Source organism: Arachis stenosperma, chromosome 1 (assembly GCF_014773155.1).
Source record: "Arachis stenosperma cultivar V10309 chromosome 1, arast.V10309.gnm1.PFL2, whole genome shotgun sequence".
Taxonomy (NCBI): Eukaryota; Viridiplantae; Streptophyta; class Magnoliopsida; order Fabales; family Fabaceae; genus Arachis; species Arachis stenosperma.
In genome coordinates this window covers 127329145-127353940 of record NC_080377.1, presented here as the reverse complement: position 1 = coordinate 127353940, position 24796 = coordinate 127329145, and the positions used below count along the sequence as shown (strand labels likewise).

Here is a 24796-nt window from a genome sequence, read left to right as displayed (position 1 = left end):
AGTATTGGTCAAAATTACATGTAAGCATGTAAAGTTACAAAATAAAGTCACAAGAGCAGCTCATGATCACTCCCAAATTTAGACAACCTGCATGGTGACGACCATTTTTGCTACAAAATACGAAAACTACAGCTTAGCCTCTTCAAGCACTTAATTATACGATGTAAGTTTATAATGAAGAGGGACACCAACTTACAAGAGAGAGGAGAAACGTCAAACATTATTTTGAGGTGCTTTGGATCCATATTAATTTCCACAATAGTTATTTTGAGTTATATTGTTCATGATATTTCCCTCTTGACCATGAAGATCAAGATGGTAAACAAACCTTATGCAAACAACTTTTTTCAATATTAGCTGTTCATTAACAAAATTTCAATAGAAAACTCGTGTACCTTGAGCAAAAAAACCATAAAATGGATTAAATAATCAAGGGAAGCACTAAACTCACTTGAATGTTCCCCCACACCAACAAACTACACTTTCAGACCTGGGGCCTCTAAATATTCAAGTGGAAGATAATCAACGGAAATGAATAACAAAAACAAAAGTTAAAATCATTAAATAATAACCGATTATAAAATGGCGTCGCCCGGACTCGAACCGGAGACCTTCAGTGTGTTAGACTGACGTGATAACCAACTACACCACGACACCTGAATGTAGGTCTCTCGAGATTTTTAAGTTTATAGAGTAAACTTGTTTCTGCGATGGTTGTAACTTGTAATCCCTGGGGTTTGAAGTGGCGCCTGTGCTGGGGGGGCTGGTTTCAATTTCAAATAAGAGAGAGAAAGAGAGAAGGGTGACAGGGTGTGGCGCATATTGTGGAGGATTGATTTGATTGTTCCAAGTGCAACGAAGAGAAAAGAAGAATGATATTGAGGACTCCTCCCCCATCCAAGAGGCCACGCGCCGATGCCGACTCCGACTCCGACGCCAATCGTCAGCTCGTTATCTACGAGGATCCTCCTCCGCCGGCGCCTTTGCCTGAGTCGGCGGCGCAGGATCCCGATAACACCCACTTGCTCTGCACCTATCAGTGTCGCCAAATGGTGTATTTCCCATTATCTCTTCCCAGTCCATTTTCATTTTCATTCTGCAACGTTCTTCTCAACCTCTTCATCTAAACATTATTCATATGAATTGTTTCAGGTTAAAGCCGAGTTCATAGAGGCCTTAAGCACAGCTGAAAACCAAGTTCGTGATTATCAATCTAAATTGGAGGCATTGGATACTAATTTCCGTAAAGTTGGTTCGTATCTGCCTTCTACCCGAACCATGTTTCCTTTTCTTATACCTTTTTTAGCTTCTAATTAATTAATTTGCTACAGAGTCTGAGAGGAAGAAATTTCTTGACCAGTTATCATACACCCAACAGGAACTTGCTGCTTCTAAAGGCCGCGAGCACGCACTCCAAGAACAGCTTCTGAAGGAGGTTACTGAATCTCAAGAACGATTGAGAAAACAAATACAGTTAAACAGTGATCTTGAGGTAGATTTTAATTCTCTGCATACTTCTCTTTTAGAAGACGAATAAATACTTTTGTTCCAATATGCATTTTATAGCAGGAAGCTGAGTTTGGTGGTCTGGTTGATGATAATGTCTATTGAAACTGTTGAATTTGAACCTTGTTACTCCCCAATGTTACTAGTGTTTTTTCTTATCTAATCCTGTGGAGTCTAGGTTAAGCTCCAAAATGAGATGAACATTCGTGCGAAGGCCGAGTCACATGCTGCTTCAACAGAAGAAAAAGCAAAATCTTTAGAAGGAAAGCTCAGCCATCTTTCGGAGAGTACAGAGAGAGAAAAACAGCGACTTAACGATGAACTTACACAACTGAAAAGGGACTCGAAGTTTTCTGTTTCTACAATAACTGCAAATGTAAGTGGCTATATTTGGTGTGCAAACTAAGCTGACTGTTTATAGCTACAAGTTCTTGCTTAAGTTGTGCAGTTCTTTCATTGTAGCTGGAAAAAGTGGAATGTAGAGCTAATAATGCAGAGAAAGAAGCAGAGCTTCTGAAAGAGCAATTGGAACATCTGAAGGACCGACTCAATGAGGTTTAGATATCTAATTAGTTGCTCATTTGGCTTTATATGTTCCTTTGAGAATCTCCTGTGAACATTGCATAGCCTGCAATGTTAAAATTTTATTCTGGTATTAAAGATTTGAATTCTTCTGATCAGCTTTCTGTTGGATTTATATCTTTACTTCATTTCATTACGATATACCTTTTTTTCCAGTTAGGTTATGAACTTATTTTGGATTTACATCTTGATTCGTGTTGGTAGTGTTTGCATGAGAAGATTGAAGTTGAGAAAAAACTAGCAACTTTGGCCTCCCGCGAAATTTCTTCCACGGAGAGTAGTGTTTTAGTTAAAGAGTTGCAACAAGAGCTTCAGAATTATGTAAGATTGCTTCCATTTGTTTTTCTTGAACTTCAATTCAATTTTTATGGTGATTGTAGAAGTCTTAGGTTTCATGTGTCAATGACTTGATGTGTGGACTGGTACCAGTAATTAATCAAGTGGTATTCTCATAAATTTAAGGGTGCCACTATTTGTTGAATTATTTGGTTATAAAAAGGAAAGGTTTTTCCTATAGAATGTGTTTGTATCAGGCAGTTATGGCTTCTGTTCATGTTTAATAAAGGACAAATCGGTCTCTGACTTTTTGATCCGCGGACATTTAAGTCCTTGAGGATTTAAAAATACATTTAAGTTCTTGACCTCTTCAAAATCTGGACACATCAATCCCTGGGTCTAATTTGTCCTATTTTAAAAATTCTCTCACGTGTGCATCAGTATCAACCAGGTCAATATAACAGGAGTCACGTTTGATTTTTCCGTTGGGACTGACAAACCCAAGTGAACATGAGGGATCGATATGTCCAAGTTTTGAAAAGGTCAGCGGCTTAAATATATTTTCAAATCCTCGAGGATTTAAATGTCAGTGGATCAAAAGGTCAAGAACCTATTTGTCTTTTTCGCCATGTTTAATAAATGAATTAAAAGAATAGTTACTGTTTTAGGTGTAACTCAAATGATTTTCAGAACAGACACGGAAGTCCATATTCAGTGCAATGTTTGTTAAGTTGTATGCTTCGTAAGGAGGCAGTATTTTTTTATTTTTGATTCCTTTAACTATACTTTTTTTCTCCTTAATGTTATTTAGGATATTCCCCACATAGTGAGATAAGGTTTTGTTGTTGTTGTTTGTTGTTTGTCTGTTGTTTAGAATAGCATCTTATCCTATGCCTTGCAGGCTTCTTTTTATGTGTGTTTTGTTTAATTCATGAACACTTTTGTTTAAAAATGGAGAATACTAGATTATTACCTTTGTTGGCTTTCATTCTGTCATAATCCGAAAAATATATCCTGATTACTTTTGATATTTTAGGAAACTGAAGTAAGGGAAGCAAGAAAGCTAAGATTGAGTTATGAGAACGTTGAACTTTTGAAGGAAAAATTGTTGGAGGAGAAGAGCCGCCGGGAAAGAGTAGAATCTGAGCTGTCCAAATTACAGGATGTCCAGCTAAATATTGAAAAGTTAGAGGATCAGATATCCTCTTGGAGATTAATGATTAAAGATATTCCTGGTGTCTCATGCTTTGAGGACATACCTATTAAGTTTTCAGCTTTACAGAAGTACGTGAGTAGCTAAAAATGTGTTTCCTCAGCTCTATTCATAGATTTGAGGCAGTAGAAACGTTGTCCAGAATAATTGTTCTGGAGTATTGTTTAATTTTTATATTTTATTTTTGGTTAAAGCTGAACTTGACCCTTAGTAATATTTCTTTCTTTGTGGGCAACTTGACGTTGTGGAGATTATGAGATCTACTGGGCTCATTCCAAGCAATTTTATCTTTAATGTCCCATATGGCACTTCTTTTATTGGTGCACAAATTGCACTACTTTAGGAAAGCATTTTGATGGAGAGATTAACCAATGCTGGTGCATCAAGAGTTTTCTACCTATCCATTTTAACTATGTGTCACTACAAAAATGATGATGAATTGGATTTGTATAAGACGTGCAATCCTTTCATAATGAGATTTCTTTTTGCTTTTTTGGCACCCCACTTTTTTTTTTTTTTGGGGGGGGGGGGGTATTAGTGTAGATGGCTGTGCATCCTCTTGTAGTGTACTGTCATTTGATCTTGACATTGTTATTTTCTATCAATGCAGAGAGATCATTGATGGCAAACAGAAGGAGGGTGAACAAACTTCCCGTGTGAAGCAATTGCAAGTGGCTCTGGATGCTACTGAAATTGGTAAACAAAGTGCTGAGTCCGAGGCTGCATTGGCCAAAGAGAAGGCAGAAGCATTAAAATCGGAGATTAAACAGATTGAGTTAATGGTTAGTGTTTAATGAGACAGATTCAATTAATAGATGCTTTACTTGTTCATTACTGTTCCGGTATCGTCTTTGGATTTCTTTATTTATATGTTCTCTTCTAGATAATGAGTTTAATGTAGAACATAAAATATGGACAATTGAAACAGCAGTGGTAAAAACAGCTTAGAATGTTTTAACAGATAAATATTTGGCTACCAGGTTGTGGCTTTCAACAATATCTAGAAGTGATTAGATGCTTGGAATAGGAGATAGTTTGAATGCTGGGTATATTATCTAGAATGGACTTTTCATCACTAATTCCAAGGAAATACTCCATAGCTGCTTGATACCTTCTATTTTTTTTCTCTGTTCTATTGATATTTTTCAGCTCAATATGAATAACATCTATGCCTTTGTTATAAACTATATTCACAGATCTTACTTTTCATTACAAGTTTAATTTTCCCATCAATCTATAAATCACTCAAGCAACATATTCATATTTGTCCAACACTGATATTTGAAACTTCTGCAGCCTTGATCTTTTACCTTCCTGCTTCATGTGCAGTGCGTAGGTTGATTACTTGCAAAGTTATCGTGTATTATAAGTGAAATTAATGCGAACACAACTTTCAGATACTTGAACACAACATGCCTATGGAATGAAGCATTTAAGTGTCAATTTATGACTTTAAGGCTTTTTATCTTGAATGGATAAAGTTGTGATAAGTATCAAAATATTCTATTCAGTTTCCGTATTTTTCATGCTGATTGTACAGGGAAGAAAAGACTTTGTATATTTATTTTGTATCTTGTGTATTTTTGTCTTAAGACAACCATACTGTTGCAAAGTACTGTTTGGTGCAATCACCCCTTCTGCTCTATGCTTGACAGTCAGTGTTAAAATATCACTTCCATTTAATTGAAAGTTTTGATATTTCTTTTGAATCTTTCATGTTTCTCAATATTTCATGTAATTTCCTACCATAACTTTCTGCCGTATTATACTTTGGATCTGTTTTGAAACAGCCATTATTTGGGCAACAACTAGCTAAACTTCTAGGCAAATCTATTCATGATAATAGTGGATAATCACTGCATGACAGTTATATTACTTTGTCGGCCGATAATTTTAGTTTTGTTATATCAATTACATGTATCTTGCCTTTTCAGCTTGCTGTTGTTACTGAGGAAAGAAACAAATTAAGAAATATGTCCAATTTGAAGAATGATGAAGCAGCAGATGGATCTAAGAGTATTAGCACTCTTCAGGCCCTTCAGGTTGCAATTTTCCCTTTCCTGTTATCATTTCAGTCATTGTGTCATTGTGTGACCTCTTTTTTTTGTTTACCTTTTTTGTTTAACTTTTTTGTTTGGTTGATACAAACAGGACCTTGAATCATCTCTTACAAAGAAAGATGACTGTATTAAAGAATTAGAAAGTGTCTTACATGAGCAGAGAGCAGTTAATAATCGTCAACATGAGGAAATCAAGTTACTTAATGAAAAGTTGCATAATGAGTTAAAAAGAATTAAGTCATTGGAGAGGGAGAGTGATCGCCTCCGTTCAGAGATTTCTTTATTAGAGGCAAAGGTTGGTGCTGATTTAGCCGTTTATTTATGTTTAGTTTTTCAATTTTCAAGTGCAAAGAATTTAATATTGAAGTTCCTCCTATTTGTTTAATAGCCATCTTTACTATGAACATTGGTATGGTTCTCCTTGTCATGTATAGACTCATTGATAAAAAAGATGTAATTACTTCTTTTGTTAAGTAAACTAGGGCTTCATTGGAGTTTTCAAATTTCAATTAAAATATATTTTGAGCAACCAACATTTTTCACAAGATACAGTATTCACTAATCTCTCTCTCTCTTTTTTTTTTATTTAACTTCAAAACTGTTTCACCCACACTTAGCATTTTTGTTCTTGTTTGATGGTTATCTGACCTTCTAATCTTTGCTTTTCCTTCTATAGTTGGGTCATGGTGATTTTTCTGCTGCTAATACAAAAGTTCTGCGGATGGTGAATACCCTTACTGTTGATAATGAGGCCAAACAAACCATAGAAGCACTGCAAACCGAGCTGCAAAAAACTAAAGAGAAATTGAAAGCTGTTGAGGAATTGAAGGGTCAATCAGGTACACAATGACAGATATGTGTTTAGAAGAGTAGGTCATTAGAGTTGAGGATTTGACAAAGAACAGTTTGAAACTGATTTGATAGTCCTGCTTTTGCAAGTGATTATGCATTTTATACTGACTGAATTGAGCCTAAAATCTGATTTATTTTTGTCCCTCTGTTCAGTATCTGTGGATTTAGTTTAGATTGTTTGCTTTATATCAAATCTTTGAAAACAGAATGTCTAGAGGTCTCATCTGAAAGTTATTTAAATGAAACAGAAAACAGAGTGAGATGGAGGAGTTAAGCCCCACTTTGGTCCCTGAGATTGGCAAGTTGCACTGACTTAGTCCCTGACTTTCTAATTGTTACAATTTGGTCCCCAAATTCAAAAAAGTGCACCAATGTAGTCTCTCGTATATTTTCCGCTGTCAGAGCTCAACGCCGTTAGTGACGTGGCTCGAGCCTTTCCACACTGGACATATTAAAACAACGTCGTTCGCGCTTTGGCGCTAAAAAATGCACTAAATGGCGTCGTTTGAGGGTTTGAACAATTAGTATTGTTCAAAAGGGAGGGGTATAACGTTTTAGTATCGTTCAAACTCTAAAGCAACGTCATTTTAATATGTTCAACATGGCAAGGCTTGAGCCACGTCACTAATGGCGTTGAGTTCCCGGTGACGGATACACAAGGGACTACATTGGTGCACTTTTTTTATTCTGGGGGACCAAATTGTAGCAATTGAAAAGTCAGGGACTAAATCAGTGCAACTCGCCAATCTCAAGGACCAAAATAGGGCTTAACTCGGAGAGATAAACCTATGAACACAAGAGGAATGAATTTTCGTGTTTATGATAATAGCTTGACATCTCTACTTTAGGCTGACATTAATTGTAACAAGAATCTTCCCTTTCCACACCCCCGATGGGGAAAAAAAGAAATTAAGAAAAAAAAAAAGCAGCAGCATGTTCTAAAGTTGTCCAAGGCTTCCATCCTGATCACTGTTAACTGTTCAGGTGACACTGGAAAGCTGGTAGATAGCTACATATCAGATAAGATAGTGCAATTAAAGGAGCAAATTGCCACACTTGAGAAGCGAGAAGAAAGGTGTGTTGTTTGATGTTTATAGCTAGCTACCTTTTTCGTCATTATATGTTTTTTTTATCAATATGATTCTGGAATAACAGAATGCTTACAACATGAACAGATACAAGACTGTGTTTGCAGACAGAATTTCAGTCTTCCGGAGGGCATGCTGCGAGCTTTTTGGTTACAAGGTTGGTATATAGGGAATTTGGTTTTACTTAAATCCATCATGAAAAAATAGCATAAAATAAAACTATTGCACTAAAAGGTGTTTTTTAAACACAATATGAATTAACTGACTATAATGCATATTCATTTTTTTAATCATTATATCTGCAAGTAACATTTTAGCATGCTTCTTTGTGAGGTGGTTTCTATAACAGATTGCTTGTAGTGAAGTTGGTATGCTGGAAAACTATCTCACATAAAAAGTGATGTCATACATCGATAGAAAAATTATGAAATGGCAATTTCACTAAAATATTTATGTGGCAATATTAGAAGTCATCTCATCTGTCACGAGTTTATTGTGTCATTACTTGATATTCTTTTTTATACATTATAAATAAATTGATAGATAGATAGATAGATAGATAGATGAATAAATAAATAGATTTTTATATAATAAAATTTATTATTCAAATAGGATATAAATATTAGAATTTAGACTATTGATATGATTTAATATTTTTCATATTAATTTTTTTAGAATTAGATAATTTAGTGTGTGAAATGAAATTAATGCTAGATTGATTATATAGATGTTATTTCCTGTGGTAGTATAAATATAGTTCTAAAATAGTTTTTTTTTTTTTTATGTTGTTGAAATGAAAAATGGATGACATGACAATTTTATATGAAACTTAAAACCTTATGTATCATTTATTCACTATTTTGGACTCTCTTTTAATATATTATAAAAGTGATGTGATAAAAAAAAAAAAACTATAAAATGACAATTTCCCTAAAATATTTATATGGCAACATTAGAAGTTATCTAATATTGTCAAGAGTTTATTGCGTCATTACTTGTATTCTTTTTTATACATTATAAATAAATTGATAGATAAATAGATGAATAAATAAATAGATTTTCATAAAATAAAATTTATTCTTTAAATAGGATATAGAATAGTAGAATTTTGACCATTGATATTTTTCATGTTATTTATTTTTAGAATTAGATAATTTAGTGTGTGAAATTATGAGATTAATGCTAGATTGATTATATAGATGCTATTCTTTATGGTAGTATAAATGTAGTATAAATTTATTCTTTATGTTGTTGCAATAGATCACATGACAATTTCATATGAAACTTGGGAAAACTTTGTGTCATTCATTCACCATAACACTACTTTGTGTTCTGTTTTAATATATTATAATAGATAGATGGTTTGCACTTGTCTGTTCAATAGAACATGCCATCCAATAGTTCTGCCCGTATTGTGTTGTTCTCTCTCAAAGGAATTGTCTCTTGAGCTTTTGCTCATTATTTTAGAACTGGATCAAGCTGACAACTTATTCTAGAACGCTTCTGAATTTGTTGGTATTTAAATTGGCAGATTGTAATGGATGAACACCAGCGGCCAAATGGAATCCCAGTGACACGATTTACCTTGCAATCAATTTATGCACAAAGTGATGATGAGAAACTTGAATTTGACTATGAATCAGGGAATACTAATATTTTGGTAAGATTCTTAATTCTACTGGATTTAATAAAAGATTAAGAGGCTACATTCTGTATTCAGTTATACAGTTTGGATAGGCTTTTGTTAATCCTACAACAAAATTTAGGAAAGTATGTTCTGAGCTTGATTTCACAATGACGGCTTGTTTTTAACATTCTGATATGCTGCTTTTCATTTCATCTCAATAACAATAGGTAAACCAATACACAGCTCAGCCTGAGATATCTCGTCAGGTAAGGAAATTAAAATTTTGTTGAAATATTTTTCAATAATAAATACATTGTTGAATATTTAATTTTTTCCCCTACATATCGTTAAAAAGGAATATTTAGTCGAATAACTTTGTTATTAATAATTATCTAATACATCGATTCTAATTTCTAATCATTAAGCAAGTAGTTTGTAATGAGAAAAACTGTTTTTGCAGAAAAACATTCATTTGTTCTATATAAATAATTGAGAATGATTTTCACAAGAAAAATAGACATTCTAGGAGTTGCTTTTCTATAAAAAAAAAACAGCCTAAGTATACCTTTTTTGAGTTTATTGTACGTAATTTGTCATATGTTCTTGTTTCTTCTACTGAAAGGTGCGTTTGTTGACTTAAACACTCCCAGGTTGAGATATTCATTCGGAAGATGAATTCAATTCCTGCTTTCACTGCCAACCTAACGGTGGAGTCCTTCAATAGAAGAACCTTATCTTAAATTCAACCAACTTGTCTACAGTCTACATTATACATTCTCGTCACAACACTCGTTCATGTCAATATGTTGTACATGGTGCCTCCCCAACTTCTGAATGTTGGTCAACTCAAGTTTTGAATTCTGAAATTGTTGCCACATGGATAGCTTGGATTTGAGAAAAAGGCCAATTCTCGCGTGCCTTTTAAAATTATGCCAAAATTGCTGAATTTGATCTTGATATATGATTTTAGGAAAAACTGTCAATGTGTGCTCTACCAGTGTATGTGTGTGTTAGGAAATTAAATTTTCACCCGACACTGTAGACAACACCTTGAAAAAACATACATCATATACTGCTGAGTTACCTATCTAGGGTTTATCTTGTTGAATCACTTTACTAGTGTGCCCTAGATGTTGGCATGAATTTGGGGTCGAAAGTAATGTAACATGTGATGTTCTGATCTGACTGAGCGTAACTGGTGAGACTTGTAGGGGGTCTAGTAGCCATGGTACTGCAATGCACTGTTTTGGTAGTAGATTGCAAAGCTATAGAAACGGGCAAGAGGATTTAGGGTAGCTACTAGCTAGTGTTGCACCAAGTGCTAGTGGGTTCAGTCATATTACAGTTAATTATTCATGTTGCTTTGCCTTAGTCTCAAGCCAAATGGTTACGATTACAGTTTTCTCTGAACCATTCATCGCCATGTTAAATTGTATGTGTATGTATGTCTATGTATTTGCATGTGCGTATTAGTTGATGTTACTTTAGCTTCTTTACACCGAGCATCTAAAGGCAAAAGGGTACACTAATTTTTAGGATAAAGTATGTTTTTTGTTTTTAAATTTCTTTTACACTTTTATTTATTCAAAGTTTTTTTTATTTAATTATTTATTTCTTTATCCATTTTACTTTATTCGACATAAATTTGCTAGTAATATTTGGATGCAATTTGTTTCAACACTGTTACTAATTATTTTTAGGTTGAGTTTACTCTTTTTTAAAGTTGTATCTGCTCTCCAAACTAAAATCTTGGTACAATATCGATTCAATATTCTGTCAAAAATACAAAAAATTGAGTGAAACAAAAATAAAAAATATACTTTATTCATTTTTTTTAATAAAAATGACATTATCAGAATAAGAACGACAACACCATCTTCCTAAATTGTATTGTGATATTAATTATGTGGGCTACACTATTTTTTTAATAGCAGCACAATTATCTTCCAATAAATTGGATGTTCATACATAGCCATGGAGCTTGCGGAGAGTCTCAATCTTAGGTTGTACTTATTAGTGCTTTTGTATAGCTCCATTCACCGCCACAAAGATTCATATAGTTTCTGACAATCAATTCTAAATTTAATTGCACGGCACTAAAGTAATAGGAAAACTTTATTTTATTAGTATTTAATTTTGTGTTTTTGGAAGTCTATTTTCCAACTTTTAACGCAACAACGATCGTATTAAAAAAATTGGAAATGTTTGTAAAAAAAATTTAGCCAAAATTAGTCAGAACTTATAGTAATTAATAAATATTAAATAAGACAAGTTCTGATTATTTTTTTTTTATTTTTCTAACATTATCAATATGTAAGAATGGAAAAAGGCTAGACAGCCTGCTAGAAACTTGCAGTTTAGCCTGTGTTTGGCCTGATATGTTATAAAATAGACACAGGTTCAGATACAGGTTCAGACTCTTTTAAAAGTTTTAATATATTAATAGACTAGACACAGACTTACTAATTAGTTTTATTGGCCTGTCGGACTTGTCTGCGCTTGTTAAAACATAATTAAATATATAAAAAAAATTATTATTAACAAATTATGAGATATTTTAAATTTATTATATTTTATTATAAATATTTTTATATATTTTAAATACTAAGATTAAAAATTATTATAATATTAAATATGACATATTATATATAAATATTTTTATTAAAAATAATTTTTTAAATAATATTTTTATTTTTGTAAAAAAAAGACAGACCAATCTGAATAACAAACTAAACTTAGTATTTTATAAAGAGTCTATAACATAGCAGGTTAGATTCAGACTAATTAATTACATATGACAAATCAAGCCTATTAAGAATAACCTGACTTAACCTAACCTATTTCTACCCCTACCGATATATTAATTTGGTGAATTAATTGTATAGACTACAGACAAAAATTCTCTCTTATAGTCTTATAACATTCATATTTAGTTCAATACTTGAGGCATCTTAGAAAGTGAATATATATAAGCAAAAGTTTGCCTATGATATAACTTATATTTAGATTAAGCTTTTGAAATTTCAAAAGCTAAATTATGGCTGCTTCATGATTATTAATTATTAATTATTAGAAGAATAAGTAAGCTCTATTTACTTTACTTCATTCGATAATCATCATGAGGTTTTGAAATGTTTTAGTTATATTTTATTCTGGTTGTCTAGCGTCTCATACATATAATAGAAATATAATATATAATATATAATTGTTTGTTGTGTTTTAGTGTTTAATTATTCTTCATGTTTCTATAAATAATCAAATTATGAAGAAGGAATTGTGAAGCTCCCTGTATGAGAATTAGAAAGAGCTTTCATCATCATCATCACCAGGAGATTAAACTAGATAAATTCATATTTCATTTTACGAATAACTAATCATAATAAAAAGAAAATTTGTTGAGTTATGAAAGCTGCGCTGACATAGCTACTACCTACTAGTATCATGTAATTTTCTCAAAGCCCACATTCAAGTTTGACATAATCTGGATTATTATAAGAAGCATGCTTATTAAGGTACGCTTACTTAACAGTTAACACTTATGCATGCTGTGCAGGTAGAATTAGAAGAAAGTCAAAGCGTACAAATTTGAATAGGACGGAGAACAAAACAAATGTCAATGCTTGCATGGACTCCATTAATGAATTGAATGTAAGAAAGGAAGAATGAAAAGGGGTCTTCCATGACAAATTATTCAATGTATGTATATACGTAGGAGATAACAGCAATATGATAAGGATAGTCAATATGTCACTTATTGCAATTTCACCCAAAAAGTAAGGTGGTGATGTGAGTGGATATGTATATGTTATTATTAAGCCTACTTTTCTTTTAGGCAAATTAAAGGAGAAGGAAGGAGCCAAGGGGCTTTAGGGTTATGGGATGGATGCATGGACATGAACATGAATTGCATTTTCTATGTGGGGTGGCCCAACCACCAACTCATACATATATACTATATATGTATGGCCCCTTTTGACTTTACCCCCATCAATTGTATTTGCTTGCTAGCTTTGACAATATCAAATTTAAAAGGTTTGCCTATCCTATTGTTTTAGATGATTTTCCATGTATACATACTTTTTTCTTTTACATCACTATGCATAACTTTTTGGATATTTGACCATCCAGAGCCAACAATTAATTTTTTAAAAATAGTATGCACAATAAATATATATATTATTTAATTTATTTTTTAATATATATTTTATATGAGTAATTAATTTTTAGTATGCATATAGTATAATTATTAGTTTTATTCTCATTTTAGTTCACCTTTGATGAGTTGGGTATAAAATCTATTGCATATATTCATAATATATAGAGTAAAGTAATAAATAAATTTTTGAAAATTTATATTTTGGATAGATTAATTTAAAAAAAAAAGATCAATATATAAAGCCTTTTAAAATAACAAATATGGATAAAAAATTTAAATTAAGACCTTCTACTTTAATCATAGAGATTAATTTAACATAGGATATCCATATCTACTATTTTAGAGAATTCTGTTGATATTTTTTTAGAGACTACTTCATTTAAAGTGTAAATCCTCAAAAATTTAGAATATCCTTTCAATTTTTTAATTTTTTTTTCACTTGAAAGAATAAAATATGATCTCAAACTATTAATTTTATAAGTATAAAAAAATATAAAAAAATTTAAAAATTAAAAATTATAATTAACTCCCTCAATTAAAAAAAATAAAAAAGATTCATTCTCCAAAAATTTATTTGTCATTTTTACTCTAATTATACCCACGTACCTGATAAATGAAACCCTAAAAATGTGTGTATATACATAATACACTTTTAATTGCACCAATGCAAGGAAGTAGCAGTAAAAGTAACACATCAAATCAAATCAAACAAATTTCAAAGAATCTTGAGTTCTGTAGCCAGTTTATGAGTGTGCTGTTGCTTTAATTTTCTTTCCTTGCCCGCCTAACGCATCATATCAAATGTGAAATGGAATACATACAAGAATAGAAGAGTGAAAGCAGCACAGCCACAGCTGATGAGTGATGACAAATACCAAATAATAATGTCCTTAAAAGTAACAGTCATGAATCATGATTGATCCTTTCTAATTTCCTTCTTCCCTTCTCTCTATTATACACGCCTCTTTAAGTGGATTAGAATTGGATTTGGTGGCAGCAAAGTAAACGTTGGAAATAATCATAATATTTTATAGGATACATGATAAATTTACGGTTAGTAAAAAATTTTAAATATTTGAATAATTTTTTACATACAAGCGTTTTTTTATACAAATCTTTACAAGTCATTTATATTAATGCGCTTCGAACTGTTAGTGCACGTTTTTCACTGCACCTTCTTCTTCTTACTGCACGTTCTTCTTCTTCTTTTCTTTAGTTTCTTGCCTTCTCTTTCTCCTTCTTCATTTACATGCTTTTCTCTCTGTTTTTTTTCGTTATTCTCGATTTCTATTGTTTTTTGACATCAAGCTCTGAAATCGTTTTTGAAGAAGAAGAAGTAGCAGAAGATGAGGAGGAGAAAGAGAAAGAGTTCTGAATTATGCATAAGGTGTATTTCAACGAATTTTGGGTGTATTTCTTAAATCCTTTGGGTATATTTTTGTAATCTTTTGGGTGTATTTCTATAATCCTTTGGGTGTATTTCTATAATCCTTTGAGTGTATTTTTGTAATCGTTTGGGGGTGATTTTGTAATCGTTTGGGTGTATTTTTGTAATCGTTTAGGTTTATTTCTGAAGTTCCATTATCTTCAAAACGATTTCAAAGCTTGATTTTCAGAAACCATACGTGAAAATCGAAAAAAAAAACGAAGCAAGAATACCAGTGATAAACACAGGTAAAATAATGAATGAAAAGGCGAAGAGAGAACGCACGAAGGAGATCGAACAAATTTGGCAAGAAACTCGTTTTCATGGAGGAAGAAGAAGAAGAGTCGTTTATAATGCATGGTAAGTAGCGCGCTTTGAAAACAGAAAGCGGTTGAATAACGTGCGTATATTTACTCTTGAATGTAGGAGTAATGCGCGTGTATTTTGTTGGCTTGTGCCAACTTGTAAGACTTGTAAGTCAAAAGGCTTGTATGTGTATCAGGCCTCTAAATATTTTTATTTAATAAATATAAAATAAATATATTAAAAAAATATTTTTTTATATTTTTAACAAAAAAATTTAATTTACAAATTTAATGTATATCCTTAAGAGTTAAGACACAAAATAAATAATAATAATAATAATAATAATAATAATAATAATAATAATAATAATAATAAGAGATAAGTACTGTTTTGTTCCTAACGTTTAGGGTTAAAATCAAAATCGTCCTTAACCTAGTTTTCGATTCAAAATCGTCCTCAATATTTTATTTAATATTAAAATCGTCCTTTCTAATTTTTCGGACATAAAAGCGCTTTTATTTGTTACCGGTAGTTATGACAATAAAAAATATTATAAATAAATAAGATGAAAAAAAAAGGTAAAGGCATGTGAAATCCACTGCTGCAGACTCCACCATTGTGAATCAATCTCTTGGAGAGAGAATTCTATGACTTCCCAAAGTTCAACCTCTTCTTGCGAAGTCGATCTTTCTCTCATAGTAGACTACAACTTTGCTCCCATGTGAGAGATCGGTGTTGCGAACTTTAGGGACAAAGGAGAACTTTGGTTACAGGTTTTAGGGATGTGTCTATTTTGAGGTTTGTTGTTTTCTTTTCAATTAAGTCGTTTGTGTGATGGAATGAAGAGTGAACACAGTGGATATGTGTAGGTTCAACAAAGGTGTAACCTTTTTTATTGGGCAGATCAAGAGACAGAAGTGGAACATTCAGAAATTGCAAGAATAAAGAGAAAAATTTTCTCGCTAAAATGAAGAATGAAAGTGGCAGAATGAAAGTTGAAAGTCGTTGTTGTGTTAGGGTTTATTGGATGGGTTGGGTTTGTATATTTGCTATTACAGAATTTTTTTAAAGTAAGGCAACCATGTGTAATTCTATTGAATCTTGTCTGAACGGTGTGTTGGAGTATGCTTCTTTTTTTTTAAAGTTATTATGGGTAAATTGGGTTAGGATTTATTATTTAGGTGGGTACCCTAATTCAATTCCATTGAATCTGTTTCAAGTATGTATAAATGACAATTATGTAACAATGGTTAGTTTCTGAAATGAGAGTAGAATTTCAGTTTGGCAATTAGATGGGTTCCATTATTGTGCTTTGTATAATTTTTCTGTTATAAGGCTACTTCTGATAAATGAACAATTCCATAACAAAATCATAAACAAGAAACTAAGTAACATCAACATATTAAACATCATAATAACATAGATAATAAACATAGTTTTTCGCAACCAACTAAATCCCAAAAAGGTAAATGGTCCAAGCCAATAATTTAGAACAACATTGAGTAGCTCATAAGCAAAATATAACCAACATGCAAATAGTCCAGAATAAAATCAAGCTAACAGAACCAGCATGTCATTACTAAAATTTAATTCTAACTTAACTCAAAATAAAATCACATGCATTGTATTTAGATATCAAAATATGTCATAATTGTCTAAATTTTCTAAGACAATTTTTATTTTTTTGGAGACAACTTTGTCATTAACCTTAGTTTCTTGGAAAAAATACGAGATACTCTAGAATTTTTTATAGAGAATTGTCCAACAGGTTGTCTTAAAATCTGTCTCATTGCATGTTTATGTTGGACTAGTGGCTGTGTTGAAGATGTGAAAAGGGTTGGCTGAGACACTGGAAAGGATGTGGTGTTTAGATGTGTTGAGGATGAAGAAAGTGCTGAACTTATTGGGCTAGTGTGCTTCTTGGGATGTAGTATTTCTTTGGCTGAACAGTTAGACTTAGTGGTTTTCTTGAGCCTGCCTCTAGGCCTTTTGGGTTGTGTTATAGAGTTAGACTAGGTTGAAGATGGTGGCTGTGTTGCTGAAGCAGTTTTCCTCTTGACACCTATTTTAGCAGTGGGCTGTGAAGATGCAATCTTCCTTCCTCCCTTGGCAGCTGGAGGATGTGAGTTGGTGCTTGACTTCTTATTCTTTCCTTTGTTAAGCTTCTTTAATTGTTGGGCCTAATAGACATATGCAAATTAAGTAGATGACTATTAGGCTTAGGACAAACATTAGACAAGCGTTAAGAAAAATAAAAAAAATCATCATACTTCCTTTTCAATAGGTTTAGGACATCTGCTTTTATTGTGTCCAACTGAACCACATATTGAGCTTCTTTGGATCTGCTTCCTCTTTGACAAGTGAGTGCAGCTGCTCTGTTCTTCCTCCCCGGCAACTAGTCTTCTCTTTTTCACTAATCGGTGACTAAGCCTTCTATACGGTGGTGGCATAACATCACCATAAGTTGTCCTCTCCCAAAAATTAGGTCCATTCAATGGGTGTGTGATGACTGACTCATAGCACTTCAAGTATGCTTCTTTCTTATAACAGTCGACTACAAAAGCTTCCAAGTTAAGCCCCATAAATTTGATGTAGCTAACAGCATGCACACAAGGTATGCCACTCATCTACCACTTTCTACATGACCACTTATGAGTACTTATGTCCACAACAAACTTTTCTAAACCATTAACAATCTCATATTTCTAAGCTACAGACTAATATGGCTGCCACTCTCCAGTTGATCTAGACCTTCTATCTAACCTCATTCTAATCCTAGGTAAGATTGTCCCTGAATAGCTCTGAGCTAGTTTTTTGTTTTGTGTCCACTTAGTCATTAATTTAACCCTGATCTCCTTTAACATTGTAACTATAGACTTCTCTCTAGTATCTACTATGGTAGAATTAAAATTCTCAGACATCTTATTAACCAGTGTATCTACTTTAGAATAAAATGAGAACCTAGATCTAGACCAATATCTAGGTGGAATAGCAATTAAGTACTGAAAAGCTTTTTGATTCACAGCTTTCAGTTCTGCCATGTACTTCTCCCAATCTTTTTAGTGAGTCGCCTTAGCACACTTCTACATCATTTGCTTCAAATGTAAACTGAAAAATCTTTTTCTAAAGTTACTGTATAAGTGTCTCACAGAGAATCGATTGTCTACACCTAGTATGACATCCTAAAATGCTAGCAACAAACCCTACACAGGTGATATTAATGAGCATATAGTTAGACATACTTTATGTTTTACATTGTATAATTTTGTAATGAACAATGTAAATGTGCAGATGCTATTAGTGAAGTAGACTTATTTTCTACATGAATGTGGATCTTTCCATCTTCTTAATCCCAATGTCAGATGCAAGATGATTCAAGAACTAAGTCCATGAGTCCTTGATCTTGGCCTCTACAATTGCATATACAATGGATAGCATGTGATCATTCAGATTCTAACCTATTGCAGTAAGCAATTATCTATCATGATGTGTCTTCAAAAAGCATCCATCTAGACCAATGAAGGACCTGCAATGTTGAAAGCTCTGCTTGCATGCTTCCAAGCACACAGATTCTTTGGAAGATGCAATAATTTGTCATAGATGATGTTTGCACTTCATTTGCAAAATCAGGAGACCTTTTACACCTTGGGATTTGATTCAACCTTCTTCTTAAATACCTTGCCAAGTCATTTGGAGTGTAAAATTTCCACTTTGTGTGCTTGTGTACATGTGTGATTCAAATTCATGCTTTAAAGCTGTCAAGTATCCTCTTCCCCCATTTTGGTAGCATATTGCCAAAAAGGATACTTATCAGAACAAACTGTCCTTACCCTCTTAAGATCACACTTTCTAAATATAATTACTCTTGCAGTCTGCACAATATATGCAGTGACAATGTCCTTAAAATTCTCCAGAGATGCATATAGTGTCCCAACTTTTCACTTGTATTGCTTCATGTCTTTTTGTGCCTTATGAACTGGATACCTCACTCCCTCATGGTTTGAATCTGACCCCTCATTTTCACCATTCTCATCGGCCCCAAATCCAACCTCGTGGTCCAATTCTAATTCTTTACTATTTGCTTCTTCATCATTTTCAAAATTCTCAGTTGCCACACCTTTCTTCTTTACAGCTCTATGTCTATCAATTATAATATTCACATCCTCAAACTCACTGATATCAGGATCAAGTTCATTTTTACTATTGGTGAAGTGCAAATAATCTACACCATCATCTTCCTCTTCAGATGGTTTATACTCTGAATCGAGATTATCACTAACACCAAAATTACCAAACTCAGCTTCGTGATTATCATCCTCATCACTGTCCCTAGTCTCTGTCGCAGTATCGTCAGCACCTGATTTAGGTTGGTTTTTCCCTGTCTCATTAGGTCTATCGACTATATTAGCCGCATTGTCGCCTTCCTGACCATACTCAGCTTGTGCTCCACCATACACAACCAGCTCTTGTTTCTCACCTTTATCAACAATCCCTTAATCCTCCCCAACATCAATGTAGCCACCATCAAGAAACACATCGTTCTCCTCAATCTTGTGCACAACAAATAATTCTACAGATTCTCTTAATTCAACTATTTTACACATGGCAATCGAATCTGTATCACCTTTAAACAACTTCAATTTTTTCTCTATGTCTTCATATATAGGTTCCTTGAACCACAATGCTGAGATATTCTTATCAACATAACCAAAATACTTTAACTCTGCATAAACTTGAAATACGGACCACTGATCACAATCAATATCTTTTATAACTGTTGTTTCTCCTCCCACATACTATAAAGGCCCTTTTTGCTAAGTAAACCATCATCCGTGGTAGACTTTCAGTTTAAAATATTCCATCCTCTTCTCCAACACCCTATCAGTAAATAACTATCAGAACACATTACCATATTACAAGAATAAAAAAGCATACACAGATATCTCTATTTTACGGAGATATTGGTCTCCATTCAATCATCAACAAAAAACCAAAACATAAATCTTCAAATCCGAAACTAACTACTAAGAGGAGAGATACCATAGTCAATGGAAGAGGAGAAATCATACCTATGCCAACCCTGCGGATAGTGCTTCACTGACTGTTCAAATCCCTTCCTTCAAGCAAATTAAACTCGTCTGTTCTCTTCTATCCAAGAACAGCTTCCGTCGTTTCTGATTCAGGGTTAGAGCATGAAGTAATCATATTAGTTTCTGAAACGTTGCGGTTAATGTTGAGAGTTTACATACAAATGAAGAAATGAAGTGTTTCGCGAAAAATTGAAAAGCTTAAAAGAGTAGTTTCGTCATTTAAAAAAAAATTATTAAAAATGATGATTTTAATATCAAATAAAATATTTTAAAAATAATTTTAAATAAAAAATTAAATTAAAAACAATTTTAATTTTGACTCTAAATATCAGAGACTAAAACAGTATTTATCCTTAATAATAATTAAATTAAATAATGCACATCCAATGGCTTCTTTTTCGCCGACATTAGGCATTAATATATAATGGTAATGCCATAAGAAAAGGAGGACCTCCAATTATCCTTAAAGCTAATTAAGTGATGAACCCTCAATTTATATTATGCTATGTTGTGGGGTGGAAAAAACTTGCAAATCATCATCATTATTGAACAATCAGGAACCTATATATCAGCATTCACCACCATTTATTTAACCCTTTTTTCTTTTTTTTTTCTATTTTGTTTTTTTGGTTTGTCCTTTAGCTGAAATAATAAAGAATCATGAGTGTCTCCCATCTGAAAGGTCAAGGCTTGCACAAAGATTTCTCTTCTAATAAGGATTGCTGATTTCATCGCATTTATGTTGGTTACAGAGTTATAAAAAAATATATATATATATATAGGTAAACAATAAAAATACTAAACAATGTGAATAATATTCAATTCATTAGGTGTACAGATGCTTATCCTAATATTAAGATTTAAGTGAGTAATTTAGGGTGTAATATATTTTTATTTTATTGGGTCAATTTTAGAACTCATTGTTCATATTATTCACAAAAACTATTATTTACCTAATAAAATACAAATAAAAAATATTTCATGGCATATATAAAAATCAAATTTATACAATTATTTTCCTTATTAAAATCGTTTTGTCAGTTATGATCTTATCAATCATGTTGCAAATAAATAATTATAATAGTTTAAATTTTTTCCTATTTCCACAGTAATTTAAACAATAAATTCTTTTAAGAATTCAAATTATATATGATAAATCCAACTGAAAATATTGTGAAAAATAATATATATCTAATATAAAATGAGAATTGAATTTTTGATAATTTGTTAAAGAGGAATGTTAGGGCCAGCAATATTTGTGATTTGTAGCCATCAAATAACTATTAATAATGATTTTAATGGTGTAAAATTTCATCTAATAGTTCATTTTTCTTTGCTGATTACATGCTAACTAGAATTTAACAAAAATTGCTGGCGTCTAGACTTTTTCATTATTAAATGATAACGAATTGTAATAACTCTACTCAACTATTACATACGAGTTACATATCCAAAGATAAACAATTTTATATTTTCAATGCATTGAATAATGTATTAAAAACTGAAAAAAAAATTACTATTATCCTCTTAAAATATATTTTTAAGGCACGAAATAGTTAAATTCTATTTTCATTACTCAAAAAAGATAAGGGTGAGAATTGAATATTCGTTCTTCGTTAATAATTCTTTTGAATACACCTTGAAACTGGCAATTTATATATGGAAGACATGGAAAGAAGATAATCAGTTCATGAATAACCCTTCGGTCGTTGACTTCTTGGGGGGACATAGTATTTTATATAGTATAACTATAAGCATGCCATGAATTCGAATCCAACTTATGCATCTGTGGAATCAAATTTGTACAAGAATTTGTTTTCTTCAATGATGAAATTCGCATTATGGGATGGATATATTAAATAACTATTTTAATCCGCACAATGGAAGAAAAAGGCTGCCTAATAATAGCTTTTGTTGACTTATATTATATATAATAACGAGAAATATTTAATGACGAGCATAATTTATTATTTTTTATTGTTATTTTTTGTTATTAATTTAATTTTTTAATTTAATAATATTTTTAATTTATATTTTTAAATATTAATAATTAATTAATAATTAAAAATAATAAATTATATTAACTTTCTAATATTCATCCATAATAATATATCGAATTTTTTATGAAGAGAAATAAACATGTTCTTCTAAATTCTAATTCAATTAGAACTCTTTTAAGTCTTTCAAGAGTTTATAAAGGGAGTGAGCTTTTCTTTTTTTTGTTAGGAGAAAAGAAGAAAAAAGAAAAAGAAAGCTAATTAAGTTAATATATTATGAAGGTGTTTGTTATGGACTTATGATACTTGAAAGATATTGTTTAATTGTTAAAATAGGTTAAATAATTAATTTTAAATTTAAAAATATAAAATTTAAATTTTTAAATATTTTAAAATTATTATTTAGACAAAAATTAGATATCAAACAAAAAAATAACATAAAATTGACCTATTATAAAATTATACATAGTCTGATCTCTTTACACTCTTATTAATTAATTCATACATATATTATCCAGAGGCTTTTTGTTTCATTATTGTGATATATAGGCTATTTTTTTATGATCAGGACCCATGTTAATTATGTAAAAAAATTCATGGTCTACAATCGTAGGCGAATTAAAAAAAGCACAATTTTGGTTAAAATCATTTATATTTTTATTAAGCGTCAATCACATCCTCCATCAGTCTTAAACATTATCATCATAATTAAAAAGAAGAAAAAAAAAACTCTTTTGTATCCATTTTATAATAGGATAAGCTCTCCTAGTGGTGCACTAATAATATTTTTTGTTAGAGTTTAGGTAGGGGGATTGAGGGAATGAAGAAGCCGAAGGGTTGAAAGTATAGGGTAGGGGTTCACATCTCCTTTTCAACATTTTACTAATTATTTTATTGTATATGGTTTTTTGACCGCGTTATTCATTAAATAAGAATTAATACTTTTAGATAGATGTATGCATATTCATAAGAGAGCATATTCAAATACAATCATGTTAAATATATATTTAAATAAGTTAAATTATATATATTTTTATAATATTAATTTTAATATACAAATAATATTTTTGACATATCATTATTGTTTTGATTTTACAGAAGTAAAAGATCAGAATATAGATTTTGGGTTTATGGGATCCGCTTAGGATTCATGTGGTGTGTCTCCACTTTGTCTCCCGCTTTGGTCTCAATGCATCTTTTCTATGTACTTGAAAATCTAAGCACAACAAAGATCATGTACCCAATTTCTCAAGCTATCAAATCCATTTTCCCATTGACTATCTACTATGCCGACAAACCATTCAACTAATGCCATCTGTATAACCTATGCGATTCTAGACTCTAGACTGAAAATATTGGATATGTAAAACACTTTTTATTAGTCATAATTTCTTATTAGGACTAAAGAATTTTAATATGAAAAAAAATGTGTATTTTTGTTGAAAATGGATTTTTTTATGTATGTATAGGTGGATGGGCATTGCAGAATTGATTTAATGTAGCTACGTGATTGATATGTGGCATAATCAGAAGCAACACACATCTTGCATGTTGGACACATATCAAATATGTAAAAAATGTGACACCTAATGTATTATTAAATAGATTTTTAAGTGTCAAGAGGTTGTGTGTCTCTGATATAGCAAACTCAAGCTAGCTTTATGTAATTTTTAGATGAATTACTTACGACGGATTTGTTGTTGAAAATCGCCATATTTTGGTTAACCAAAAAGTTCTTATTGTTATCAGTCCAACTGCTCACAACTTCTCCATCAATCGGTAGGTCAAATATGTGTAACACATCCTCCATTATCACTGTAACCAAGGTTGCGAGAATCGGATCGGTCAATAAACCGGTGAGGTCATTGGTTCAATAGTTCACTGGTTCGACCGGAATTTGACCGGGGTTCAACCGGTTTAATTAAATATTAAATAAAATTATTAAAAAACCTAAAAATAATTTTAAATATATAAATTCAATCATTTCTAACTTAATAAAATTTAAAATTTCACATAATAAATTATCCATAACTTAATATTAGAGGTTCACAAACAACTTCAAACATCAAAGTTTATAATTAAAAAAAAAAAAACGCACATAATGACAAACTCATAATATTCTACATTCAAAAGAAACAATTAGTACCCCACTCTCCTCACTAACACCCCTCATTCCTCATCACCTCTCTTCTTCGGTTCTTCCACTAACACTAACTTTAGATGCAAGCTCACAATCGTTACCATAATCACATACATTCATAGAAGAAGATCTTTTATTCAAATTGTCATAAATAGAAATTTTACAGAGACATAGATCACAGTTTGAACTATTTTAGAGGTAGCATGCCCTAAACGATTGTGCGCAGATTAGTTTGAAAAATTGTTAAAGAAAAGATACAAGATTTTTGACTAAATAGGATTTTAGGAGAAACAACCACGTAGAATATGTAGATCCCACCATTACAAATTTCTTGCAAGAGAACCTTCTTAGTATGCTAGCATTTCACAAAACAAACATAAGCATAGAATTCAAAAATGACTTTGTTACCTTCGGTAAATATAGAAACAATAATTAGATTTTTTTACTATATCAGGAGTATGAATTAATTTCTGTAAG

The 24796-nt window shown here is 31.7% G+C and overlaps 1 protein-coding gene and 1 non-coding gene across 2 annotated transcripts; one reads left to right on the top strand and one right to left on the bottom strand.

The window, feature by feature from the left end:
* Window positions 1-583: 583 nt before the first annotated feature.
* Window positions 584-657, bottom strand: TRNAV-AAC (transfer RNA valine (anticodon AAC)). Its single transcript has one exon. It is a non-coding gene; the product is annotated as a tRNA-Val (tRNA).
* A 102-nt stretch (window positions 658-759) lies between these two features.
* Window positions 760-10731, top strand: LOC130943472 (mitotic spindle checkpoint protein MAD1). Its single transcript, XM_057871364.1, has 16 exons — window positions 760-1052; window positions 1153-1252; window positions 1332-1492; window positions 1685-1882; window positions 1969-2061; window positions 2293-2409; window positions 3401-3648; window positions 4188-4359; window positions 5512-5619; window positions 5729-5932; window positions 6314-6476; window positions 7474-7564; window positions 7665-7734; window positions 9109-9237; window positions 9432-9470; window positions 9855-10731. Exons 1-16 carry the CDS (start codon window positions 873-875, stop codon window positions 9942-9944), a joined length of 2163 nt encoding a protein of 720 aa, XP_057727347.1. The 5' UTR covers window positions 760-872; the 3' UTR covers window positions 9945-10731.
* Window positions 10732-24796: the final 14065 nt, after the last annotated feature.